Here is a 12,795-nt window from a genome sequence, read left to right on the forward strand (position 1 = left end):
TGTCTCTCTCTTTCTCTCTCTCTCCCTCTCCCTCTACCCACCTCCATCCACTGCACTCTCCCTCTTTCTCTCTCTGTCTATAAAAATAAAATAAATAAATCTTAAAAAAAAAAACAACCTTGTTTTGTTCTCTGGAGCAGTATTTACCAGATTTATTGAGCAACCCCATGCCTGGCATATCGGACTCCTGAAGGAGTTAATATAACCCCCCAAAAGAGTGATATAACAATAAAAACTTAGGACATTGAAGAATTTTCCTAATGTACATATGTAGAATTATCACTGTGTTATTATCCTTCAATTACTAATTCAACCTAAAGTTAGAAGCAATTTTGTTTGTAGGTTATATAACTGCATCTGACCTTCAGAAACCTCAGGTAAAAGAAAAAGAATAAATTAGTTAAATTATCCCTACTTTATTGAAAGAGATTATGAAAATGAGCAAGTAAAGTTTATCTAACACTGACCCTGAGTGGCATGATGGTCAAAGCAGCCCAGCTCAAACAGCAGTTACAAAGCAGAAAATGGTTAAGAAATCTGGAGATAGACTGCTTGAGTTTGGGTTTTATCTCCCACTTTTCCACTTTGTGGCTTTAGCCAAGTTATTTACATTCCCTGTTCCTCAGGTTTGTCATCTATAAAATGGGAATGATTTTGACTGATTGTTGTGACAATGAAAATAATCCATGTACAGTGCATGGAATTGTGACTGACATAAATTAAGCTCTTAAAGCTTATTACTCATGTCTTTCTAATACATCGGAGGTTGAATTGTATGAAATTGCCAATTTCAACCATATTTGAATACTGCATTAAGTTTCATGATTCAAACTATTAGAAGGAAATAGAGGTATAGTGGGGACAGAAGCTCATATTTAAATATTCTGCCCTATGTGACTTTTGTCCTTTCTGTGTGTCTCCAGTTCCCTTGATTTGGCACTGCCTCTAGGCAGACCCTCCTCATAGCCATAGAAGAAGTAATGAATTGTCCCAGGCTGACTTCCTAGTGGGTAGGGGCAGGAAATAATTAGGAGAAGCTGTATCCTGTCATGTAATTGTCCATACAATTGCATTGCAGTATAATTGAGAAATGATAAAAATGTTAATTTTATAAATAAGTTTTATACTTATTAATAATTAAAGGCATCTTCAGATGCCCTTCGGCAGAGGTCTTTTCCCACTGGATCCAAACAAGCCTGAATAGTCCTTTTTCCCTCTGTATTTTGCCTGGAGCTAAGTGCCAATAGTTGGCATGTCTCTAGTGAGCATGTCCATGTGTCACAGCATTTTTTTCTTCTTTTTGAAGGTTCAGGGTGTTATTTAGATGCTTTGAAGTGAAGTGCTTCCCCTTGGAAACCTTATACTGTGCATTTTATGTCATAAAAACTACTGTTGGGATAGAATATAACCAACCTCCGGGGTGTCTGGGTGGCTCAGTCAGTTAAGTGCCTGCCTTCAGCTCAGATCATGATCCGGGAGTCCTGGTTGGAGCACCACATCAGGCTCCCTGCTCAGCGGGGAGTCTGTTTCTCTCTCTGACCCTCTTCCCTCTTGTGCTCTCTATCTCTCATTCTCTCTCTCTCACCCCACTCAGGCTCTCTCTCGCGCTCTCTCTCAAATAAATAAATTAAAAAAATCTAAAAAAGAATACAGTCAACCTCCCTTTCCATTATTCCCATTTCCATTATAAGAATGAAATCTTGCAGGGTGCCTGGGTGGCTCAGTCATTAAGTGTCTGCCTTCTGCTCAGGTCATGATCGGAGGGTCCTGGGATCGAGCCCCGCATCGGGCTCCCTGCTCTGTGGGAAGCCTGCTTCTCCCTCTCCTGCTCCCCCTGCTTCTGTTCCCTCTCTCTCTGTGTCTCTCTCTGTCAAATAAATAAATAAAATCTTAAAAAAAAAAAAAGAATGAAATATTGCCATTTGGGACAACATGGATGAACCTAGAGGGTGTTACGCTAAGTGAAATAAGCCATACAGAGAAAAACAAATACCGTATGATTTCACTTACGTGTGGAATCTAAAAAACAAAACAAACAAACAAAAACCCAAGGAGACTCTTAAATATAGGGAACAGGGCGCCTGGGTGGCTCAGTTGGTTAAGCGACTGCCTTCGGCTCAGGTCATGATCCTGGAGTCCCGGGATCGAGTCCCACATCGGGCTCCCTGCTCAGCAGGGAGTCTGCTTCTCTCTCTGACCCTCTTCCCTCTTGTGCTCTCTATCTCTCATTCTCTCTCTCTCAAATAAATAAATAAAATCTTTGAAAAAAAAATAAATGTGGTTTAAAAAATAAAATAAAAAATAAATAAATACAGGGAACAAACTGTAGTTGTCAGAGGGGAGGTGGATGGGGGAATGGATGAAATAGATGAGCAGGATTAAGCGGTACAAACTTCTAGTTATAAAATAAATTACTCACAGAGCTTAAAAGTACAGCATAGGGAATATAGTCAATACTGTTGTAATAATGTTGTATGGTGACAGATGGTGACTACACCTATTGTGGTGAGTAGTATCACAATGTATAGAATTGTCAAATCAGTATGTTATACACCTGACACTAATATACCATTGTATGTCAATTATACTTAAATAGTAAATTTAAAAAAATTAAAGGTGGTTTAAGATAATTAGCTATAATCATGGTTTGTAATGTTTCCATATATTTTAAAATAACAATGTGTGAATTAAAGTTATGTCTAGAAATGTAAGAGAAAATTACCATAATTATACTAATTTTTGTTACAATACCTTGTAATTGAATTACTACTGACCTATCTAATTTACAGATTGAGGAAACTCAGGCGTAGTTTAAGAATTCAGTTTTATTACGCAGCATGTTAAAGATAGACTTGATCAGACAACAAACTATGCTAACTTTTGGTTATGCACACTTTACTTTTGGATTTCTAATAGACCATTTACGGATAATGATTTGATTTCCATTAACTATTGTTGTGGCTCCTGTAGAAAGTTCTAATGTGCAATCTGGTTGAATCTTCTCTCGTGTACTTAATAGTATAATATACACATTGGGTCCTAGTGATTATGTTTTATAAAGACCTACTACCAAATAGCATTTTATATCTGGAGACACTGCAAATCTATTATATTATCAAACTTAGTTCTTGAGTACTTCTTAGCCCCAAGGAATAACTTGGATTTTTCTTGATTATCTTTGTAGCCCAGATTTTAGTGCTTTTCCTGGTATATAAAAGTACTTGATGCTAAGGAATAATGAATAATATATGTTAATTTTCATCTGTTAAAGCCCACAAAACATTCTAGTACTTTGATACCCCTATTATAGAAGAGGAAACGTCTCACTGATACCTTTGGCCCTTTGATATGACATTATCAATGATAGAAATAATGTAGGAGGCATGGGGAGAAACCCTTGGGTCTTCATTTATTTTCTGATGTGGGCATCCCTGACACTGATCCATTGGATCAAAAAAGTTCGTTTCCCTGTCTTGGGTGTTGTATGTCTTTGGTTTATCCCTCTGGGTCCACTCATCGCCTTTTTCTTCCTGAGAGGCTGACCTCTGTGGACCATATCAGCAGAATTTCTTGCCCTCTGGCTTCCAGTTGGATTTGACTAATGGGAGCATTTACAGAAGGTCCCAGGGAAAGGGGGAAGAAAGATCAGGGCATTTATTAATTGCGGGATGGCTGCATTCATTAGCCTACTATAAAATCTCCTGTCCAGTGACCCTCTTGGGTTTTTCTTTGTTCAGGGAACAGTAACTACTCTTTTTCTCTGATCCTGAGTCTAGGAGTGGTAATAGCCATCCTCTACTACCAGTTCTGGTGGTTTCTTTATATCCTGCCTTCATCTTTGCAAATTGTCCTTTATTAAATTCTCCTCAAGTTATAAAAGTCCTGCTAGGATCCTGGCACCCTTAAAGGAAAACTCTATTCTTCACCTCCAGGTGATGACATTTAAGAGGAAGGAGGAAGCAAGGAATGTTATTAAAGTTGATTAAACATTTTCTGTGCCAGGCAACACGTTGGACACCTTATAATTATGAACCCATTCAAACCCATACTAATACTTTGAAGTTGATGCTTTCTGTTATCTTGAGGCAAAATTTACAAGGAGAATTATGGAAAATATGGATTATTTGGCTTAAGAATTTGGGGATGAATTCATGATAGCTAACAGTGATTGAGTGTATCTTATAAACAAAGCACTGTTCTAAGTGCATTGAAATCTTCACAGCATTACCACAATTTAGGTAATAGTGTTTCCTCATTTTGTAGATGAAAAAGGTGAGACACAGAAAGATCAAGTTACTTGCTCGATATCACACAACTGGAATGTGGCAGAACTGGAATTTGAACCAAGGCATTCTGGGTATACAGTAAACATTTTTATTCACCGCATTATACCTTCCCTGTGATTTGTAAAACAAATTTCATCAGTGCAATTTTTTTTTTCCTTTCCAAATTCCCTCTGCCTTAACCTGATGTCTTTCAATCAATAGTTTCTTAAAATGACACACTAAATCAACATTATTTTTCTGTTTTTAAGAGACTCCTTTCAATGCAAAATTAATCTCTGGTCTTAAAAGTTAATATAGTGATCATTATTAAAGGGGCTAATACACAGAAGGGGTGTGAGGAAGCGCCTAGGATGCTGGTCATATTTTATATCTCCATCTAGGTGGTGATAATATGAATGTGTTCAGTTTGTAAAAAACTATTTGAGCTAACTTTTAAGATATGTGTACTTTCCTGTATGTATATTATACCTCGATAAAATTCTCTTATAAAATACTTTTTATAATCCATACTTAATAAAACAGTCATCTATGAAAACTGCCGATTTATACCATAAAGTGTTGCAATAATTTTCTGGGAGCTGGTCAGCAGCATCCACCAATACATTTTGAATTATTTTTGGTGTTTCCAGTGCTTCTTGATGTTTCTAGTATCTAAAGATTTGTAATCAGAGAAGTGTCTTGACTTTCTGAGCAACAGAATTGTCCAGAGGCTGACCTTTCTATAACCAGAAGGTCATGCTAAATAATTCTTGTGCTCTTTACCCCTTATTGGAATATTGTATTGATCCCTGTGTATTTTCAGGTTAAGAGACTGATACAACTCTGAAGAGTCAGAAGTTATTTAAATATTTTCACAAATGCATTTCTGTCCCTTTCAATTTATTCTCACTTTGAATTTTTTTCACTTTGTTTCCCCCACTTACCAATCAACCTACCTGATTTTTTTTTTCTTTTGAACCTTGTCTGTAGCTCTTTATTTCTTTATATCATATGGACAATGATCAGGAAGCATCATTATCTCATTTTATGGTCCTTTCATCTTGTTATTTAAGTTAGCAAGGAAGAAGACTATATGTAAGTGAAGGCAGTAAACTGCTGAGTTATATCAAAAGTTCACTTTGTAAAGAAAGTATTAGTCATGAAAGGGACTGGAGATGGAGAGCCACAGGGTCATGTGGCCCAAAAAGGGCTTAATGTTGTGTGTGTTTCACAAAATAATTTTTGTATACTTGAAAAGAAAGCCATTAAAGGTAAGGAATTAAAAAAACATTACTGTTTTCATGACATAAATGTCACTCGCAACAAAAAGGCATGGTACGTGTAGAAGATGAAACGTGGTGTAAACAAAAGAGGACTTAATGGAAAGTAACCCAAAGAACAAGCAAAAAGGGAAAGGGCTTGAAACCTCTGACTGCCATCCACGTTTACCAGTATGTAAGTAATTGAATATGGAATGACATCTTTCCCCTTTGACTTTCGCTCTTACAGGGATACCAAACTAAGAAAAAACAGAACACACTGTATGTGAGCGCTGCACTTTCTAGTAGATTCAATAATGTAACATAATTGCATTTATATCTAGAATTTGGCCAGAGAAAGAGAAGTCAAAGAGTAATAGAATAAAAAAAATCCTATATTTATTGGGAGCCTACTATTTGCCAAGTCTGTCAGCACACCTACACTGTTTCATTTAAACCTCAGAGGAGTACTCTGAAGTGGTGTTATTTCAATCCCCGTTTTACTAGAGTACATTGTGCCTCAGAAAGGTTAAGTCACCTGCCTGAGACAGTGCAGCTAGTGAATAAAAGACTCCAGTTTAAAAGTCAGGGTATGTGTTGTAATGAGCCCTGAGTATTATATAAGACTGATGAATCACAGACCTGTACCCCTGAAACAAATAATATATATATATACAAATACAAATATATATATATTTGTATTTGTATATATATATATTTGTATATATATATAATATGTTAATTGAATTTAAATTTAAATAATAGCCAGTAAAATAAAATAAAATAAAAGTCAGCTATTTCTGCCTCCCAAAGGTGTGCTACTTTTGTTATATCACAGCTATAATGTTATGGAATGAGGATTTGAATCTAGGAAAGAAATGAAAACCATCCAAGAGAAATGAGATGTTTTGCTTTCTCTGGGGTCTCCATACCATAGGAAGAATAAGACAGCACCTGAAGATCCATGAAGTTATAGGCTAAATATTGTACATTTCATTGAGCATGACTTTAATTGGACCTAGGAGGGGAAATTTCACTCATAAGTGCCTGAAAATGCTTTTAAAGCAAACATTCATTAAGAGATGAAGGTAACATTTCCATGAATTCGTAACATAAAACATATGCGTAAACTGTGGGTTGCAGGAGGGGGAGAGGGTAGGGGGATGGAGTAACTGGGTGATGGGCATTAAGGAGGGATCATGGTGTAAGGAGCACTGGGTGTTATATAAGACTGACGAATCACTGAACTCTCCCTCTGAAACTGACAATACACTCTGTGTTAATTTAAAAAAATTAAAAAAAATATAAAACCTATGTGTTCATAGACATTTTGAACGGCTGTCACTGCCTAATTTATACTGCCAGACCTGTGGTAAATTCATTCAATCTCATCTGCTAGAAGGATGCTTTGATGGAACATTCTGAGAAGCACACTATTAGAGAATGTGAATATAACAAATAGAAATTGGATTTGATTTTATGAGTTATGACAGTCATGTATGATTGCAGGAACTTTTTCTCTGTTCCCTTATTGCTTTCTAAGTGTCCCAACTAGATGTGCCTGGAGGCCTCTGATTAGCCTACAGTCCTTCACTCTCTCTCTGTTTTGTTTGATTCTATTTTAAAAGAAAGAATTATAAAATACGTTGGCCTGTGTATGTGAGTTTGGATCAAAGCAAGATCCTGTTTGCCTTGTTGGCCGTTGTCTAGACTTCTTGCCCCAAAGCATAAGCTTTATAGTCCTTGTGTCTTGGATGCTAGATGATCCCTACGGCCTTGAGGTTCATGCTTCACTCTATGCCCCAATACTCAATTTCTCTACCCTTCCTCTTCTTGAATGAACATTTTGCTGCCCACATCCTTCCTGGTTTGACAGACTTTGTTATGTATGTATGTATGTAAGTATGTGTGTATGTATCTATCCATCCAGATATATATTTTTAACAAGAACAAGTATCTCTGTCAGCTAACTATATTTTCCTCAACACTTGACACATTTCAGTGTGTAATATTCTTTTTGTCAATAAGTTTAGAAGCCACTTGCTTCTCAAATGCATCTGTAAAATTTTGCTCCTGGATGAAACAAAACAAAACAAAAGAGAACAGCATTTTCAAGGCATTGTAGACCTTCATCCAATTTGAAAGTAAAACCTTAATATCAACCCTCCAAATGCCAAGTGATTCCATGTTATATATGAGGTTCTTGAGAGAATTATAAAGCATGCATTCATTTTCTTATTAGTAGAAAGCTTTCCTTAAAGTTTCATTAAAAAATGGCATGTTGTTTTGAGGTTTACTTGTACATAATGTATAGTAAAGTGTTTTTACATATTCATATTTTGTGTTGTCTTCTTTTCCCCTGGAACTTTTAAGCAGAACTATTAGAGTAGAATTTCAGAAGAATAACTTGTAGTTATCTTTGTCAAAACATATATGTGGCTTGATTTTCAAAGGACTGGTGGCCTTTTTGCAGGGGTCTGGGTTTCATTGGGTGAAACACCTAGGCGTTGACAGGACTTGTTATGGACATGGCTGTGTGGTTGTAGGGAGAGCCTGAATCCTGTCTTTAATCTTGAAAGCTTCAGGGATGCCCTTTGCCTGGTAACCAAGGCTCTTCTTTATTTTTCTTGACCTGGCTGAAATGCAAAGTTTTCATGTAATCAGGGAATGCATGAGACCAATCCAAGCACCTGAAAACTAATGTCAGTCCCATCATCTGACATTCTGGGGAGTCTTTCCTGGTCCCCATACTATGGGAGTTCCCAAAGTTATATGCTCCTGGGTCCCTGTTACTGCTTCTGTGTAGTATTGCCTTTTGGGAATATTTGCTTTCCATGCTGGACTCAAAGACCCACAAGGGCTGGGGGCATGTCTGTGTGATTTACTAGTGTATGCTCTAGCACCTAGCTCAGGTTTATAGGTGCTCAATAAACATCTGTCACTGATAAATGAGGACTTTCCAGAGAACCTGGGTGATGAAAGAGTTGTGAATGATTTTATATGAAGGGATTGTAGGCTTTCAACCAGAAAAAGAAAATATTTGGGAGCATGACAGAAGAAATAAAATATCTGAAAGATAATCAGATGGAAGGAGGAAAAAGCCCTGGAAGCAGCATGATAAGCTAGGAAAAACCAGCCCCCCCCCCAAGTGTTAGACAGTTCTGGGACAACATTTGGGCTTTACCATCTTCTAGTTTCGTGACAAAGAGCCACATGGTCAACCTCTTTTTCTCATCTGTAAGATGAGTATATGAATACTAACCCACAACTATATTAGAAAGATTATAAGATCCACTCATTTAGTGAAGTGCTTCTCATGAGTAGCTGCTACCAAAATACGAGATGCTATGAGTGGTTATTATTCTTTCTCAGTACAATTCCCAAGTAAAGAACTGAGAAAAATAGACACAAATATGTCACAGGTGTATTTCAACTCAATTAAATTCAGATCTTTCTAACATCTGAGCCATACAATATGAAAATGGATCATTTTGAGGCAGTATTCAAATTGTATATTCAGAGAAAGCATGCTCTAGGGGTACAGGATGGTGGGCCTTCTATGATTATGTTATAGAGCCAAGTACATGAAACCGTTAAATTGTAAGCACCTACGCAGGACAAATTGTATGTGGACTTTGTTTCTTTGTATGTGTACTTCTCTCCCCTTCATAGAATCAGCATTCAAAAAGTTGAGTTAATTAGACCAATTAGGCTACAGATATCTAACTGATGTTATTAAAAAAAATTTAAATAGATTTGACCTAATGATGATATATTGTTTTTTGTTTTTTACTTGGAGGTTCTCTTTTCATCCTTCATCCTTGGCAGATGAAGAATTAGATACATTAAATATTCTTAAACATAACTTTAAATTTTAAAAGGCATAGTCATGGAAACAGATCACTGGAAGAGTGCTTTGTTTGATTGGGTATATTTCGTATTTCAGTTTGGGAAGCAGCACATAGAGAACCTCTTCAGTGACCTACAGGATGGGAGGCGCCTCCTAGACCTTCTGGAAGGCCTGACAGGGCAAAAACTGGTACGTGACTTATTTATAAGAAAGTTCACATTAACCTTAGGATAATTTACTAAGAAACCAGAAACTAACTCTGTATAGTTGTTCTAGATCTAGTAAAATTCACTAATTTAATAAGTACTGATTTAACTAGCAATACAGGACTTATTCCTGAATAAAACAATCTTGTAATCTTATTTTTATTTTGGCATATTCTATCAACTAGAAGGTGAAATTTTTCAGTCATGTAATTTATGCTAATTAATAGATATTATTTGTTTGTAATGTTTGGTATCTTTGTTATTGAATGTTTTATAAGGCTTTTAGTCATCATGATCTTTTAATTTCATTTTTTATTGTGACAAGAACACTTAACTTGAGATATGGAAAATGGGGAGTGCCAGTCAACAGGTATAAAGTTTCAGTTATGCACAATGAATAAGTTCCAGAGATCTGCTGTACAACATTGTTTCTATAGTTAGTAATACAGATCTTCCTTGACTTACCATAGGGTTGCGTCCCTATAAATCCAACACATATTGAAAATGCGTTCAATACACGTAATCTACTGAACTTCATAGTTTCGCCTAGCCTGCCTTAAACATGCTCAGAATGCTTACATTAGCCTACAGTTGGGCAAAATCATCTCACACGAAGCCTATTGTTATAACAAAGTGTTGACTATCTCATATAATGTATTGAATAGTATACTGAAAGTGAAAAACAGAATGGTTGTTAAGTGTATCGGTCATTTACCCTCATGATCGCATGGCTGACTTGTAGCTATGGCTCACTGCCCCTGCCCAGCATTATCAGAGTATAATACTGGATATTGTTAGCCCGGGAAAAGATCCAAATTCAAAATGTGAAGTATAGTTTTTGCTGAATGCATATCACCTTTGCACCATTATAAAGTCAAAAAATCCTAAATCAAACTATCATGTCGGGGGCCATCTGTACTTTATTGTGCCCTTAAAAATTTCTTGAGATGTAGATCTCTTTTTAGAAGTCAATATGGCAGGCATCATAATGCTAGAGTTTCTAAAACTCCACAACTGGATAAATGAGTTAATCTGCATATTGTCATGCACTGTACAAATGTCAGTTTAGAAATTGTAGGATGAGATAAGATTTTGGGAATTGAGAGTGAGGGTTAGAAAACCAAAGATTCTTGAGGTTTTGAGCTTCAGTGATGAAGGCAGTTAAGGTAATGTTGACAGAAAAGTTTTCCCTTACTCCTATTTGGCGTTATATCATTTTTCTAGGCTCAAGTCTCTTTCATACTTTCCTTAAATGTGTGGAAATTACCTCACTTATCTCCCTTACTAAGAAGTCCTTATGGACTGTTGTTTCTCTTTCCTGTTCATGGAGTAATCCCCAACGGGGCTGTGGAATGAAGAGATGGTAACCAAAATAGCTTTTATTGAGGAAAAGAAAATGCTATCGTTTTTCTTGAGGAGGGGTTGATTCATGCTAAGGTTCTATGAGGAGGACAATTAACCCAAAGCACTTAAGTGTATTATATTAATGCCTCACAGCCTAAGTTCATTTAAAATAGTCGAACTTTGAAGTAAAATGTATAAATGGTTTCATTTCTAGTAGATTGTCTCTCTGCCGGGCAGTAAACATTGTTTCAATTTGCTTTCAGCCAAAAGAAAAAGGATCCACAAGAGTTCACGCCCTGAACAATGTCAACAAGGCGCTGCGTGTCCTGCAGAAAAATAATGTAAGTGGAGACCTGGACAGAGTCTGGATACCATGAGACAGCATGCCTAATGTTTGAGTGAGGGCTTTGGCCCCCAAAGCAGGGAAAGCTTCTCAAGTTCTCTTGTATATCAAAGTAGTGATTTTTAAAAGTATGTGTTCTGGTTCATGTGGATCTGCTGGTGGCTAATCACATGATTCAGGAAGCAAATGTATGCAGTCACAGAGGGCAGGGAAGGGCATGAGTCAGACCTGAGAGGGCACCCTGTGTTGTTTGCAGATTTTACTTGATGCAGTTACATTTGGGAGACAGATTAAGTCCTGTGGTGACCCTCAGTTTCCCAGAGAAGGGATCTGTACAACAAATGGCTTTTAGTTGGCTGAATCATATTTTTTTTATGTATCAAGTGTGTTCAGACATGATGATGATAAAGTTTGTTTGAATTAAGGCCACATTTATTAGACACCACATCCAAGTATGAAAGTTACACAGAACTATCGCTATTTCAACTCACAGAACTGCAAATTTATTTCCTATTGCTAGGTTTGATTTAGTTGAACGAGATGAAAATATATGTATGGTATTAGAAAGTCAACAATTATACCTAAATAAGTTTGTAGGTGAAAGGAGTTCTGGTCTCCTTAGAGTGACTTTGAGATTTCTCCCCTCTGCCATTGTATTAGAGGCAGCAAGCCCTCCTTTCTCACCAACTTCCTACAATCTTTCTAATCGACCAATACATTTACCAGGCACTTAGTACTTTCCTAATTACATTACATCTCTCTTTCAAGGATAAATTCAAATAAATTGCTTGCATACTCTTACAATAACCATCATCAGTGATAGATGAGTCATGAAGTGTCCTCCCCCAAATGTTGTTCAGCTCATCTGGTACAGAGAAGGCATCACATGGGAAATGATAGTGAAGGCTGTGCAGCATTTGGTTGATTTTATGAATTTAGCACTATTGTCATATTTAATCTATGAAAATTGCTTTATAGAAACATCATACATTTTTTATTATTTCTGAAGTGATTAACTGTATATTTTCAAATTTTCAGGCAGAATTTCAAATTGCAGACAGAATAAGACAGTCTATAAAATGTTTGCCTCAATATTAGTCTGATAGATCCTTTTGAAAGATCAATATCACATAAGTTAAGAATATTGTTTAGAGATATTAGAATTTACATGAAGAAAAATCTTTTTCAGTTCCCCATATTCCATTACAAAATATGAAAGCCAGGAAGACAGCAGAGGATTCAAAGAATTCTTGGTTTCAGTAGATTTGATGTAGTTGATCTCTTCCCACCAAGAAAATACCATGTTAAGCAATAGGTTGTTGGATCTCCTCTAAAATAGTAGATTAATGTGGCCATAGATTTTGTTTGATAAGAGGGTTTTTTTCACATACTGGTTATTGATTATGAATTTTTGGGTTTCCTGTATATGTTATAATTATTAATTTCACAGTTTTCAATATAAGACTGAAAGAAATTCTGGCAATAAAAGAGAGAAACCATAAAAGAAAATCCCTGTGACTTTGAGATA

The 12,795-nt window shown here is 36.4% G+C and overlaps 1 protein-coding gene across 2 annotated transcripts in view; it reads left to right on the forward strand.

The window, feature by feature from the left end:
• The window catches only part of DMD (dystrophin), a 2,222,747-nt gene that overhangs the window by 490,105 nt on the left and 1,719,847 nt on the right, over positions 1 to 12,795 (forward strand). For both annotated transcript variants that reach the window (XM_073901937.1, XM_025857655.2), the window contains exons 3-4: positions 9,471 to 9,563; positions 11,188 to 11,265. In XM_073901937.1, coding sequence (XP_073758038.1) covers positions 9,471 to 9,563; positions 11,188 to 11,265 — 171 coding nt within the window. The remainder of the gene's footprint in view (positions 1 to 9,470; positions 9,564 to 11,187; positions 11,266 to 12,795) is intronic.

The sequence above is a fragment of the Callorhinus ursinus genome, unplaced genomic scaffold (genome assembly GCF_003265705.2).
Source record: "Callorhinus ursinus isolate GAN/ISIS: 27379988/994484 unplaced genomic scaffold, GSC_fseal_2.0 scaffold16, whole genome shotgun sequence".
NCBI classification, from domain to species: Eukaryota; Metazoa; Chordata; class Mammalia; order Carnivora; family Otariidae; genus Callorhinus; species Callorhinus ursinus.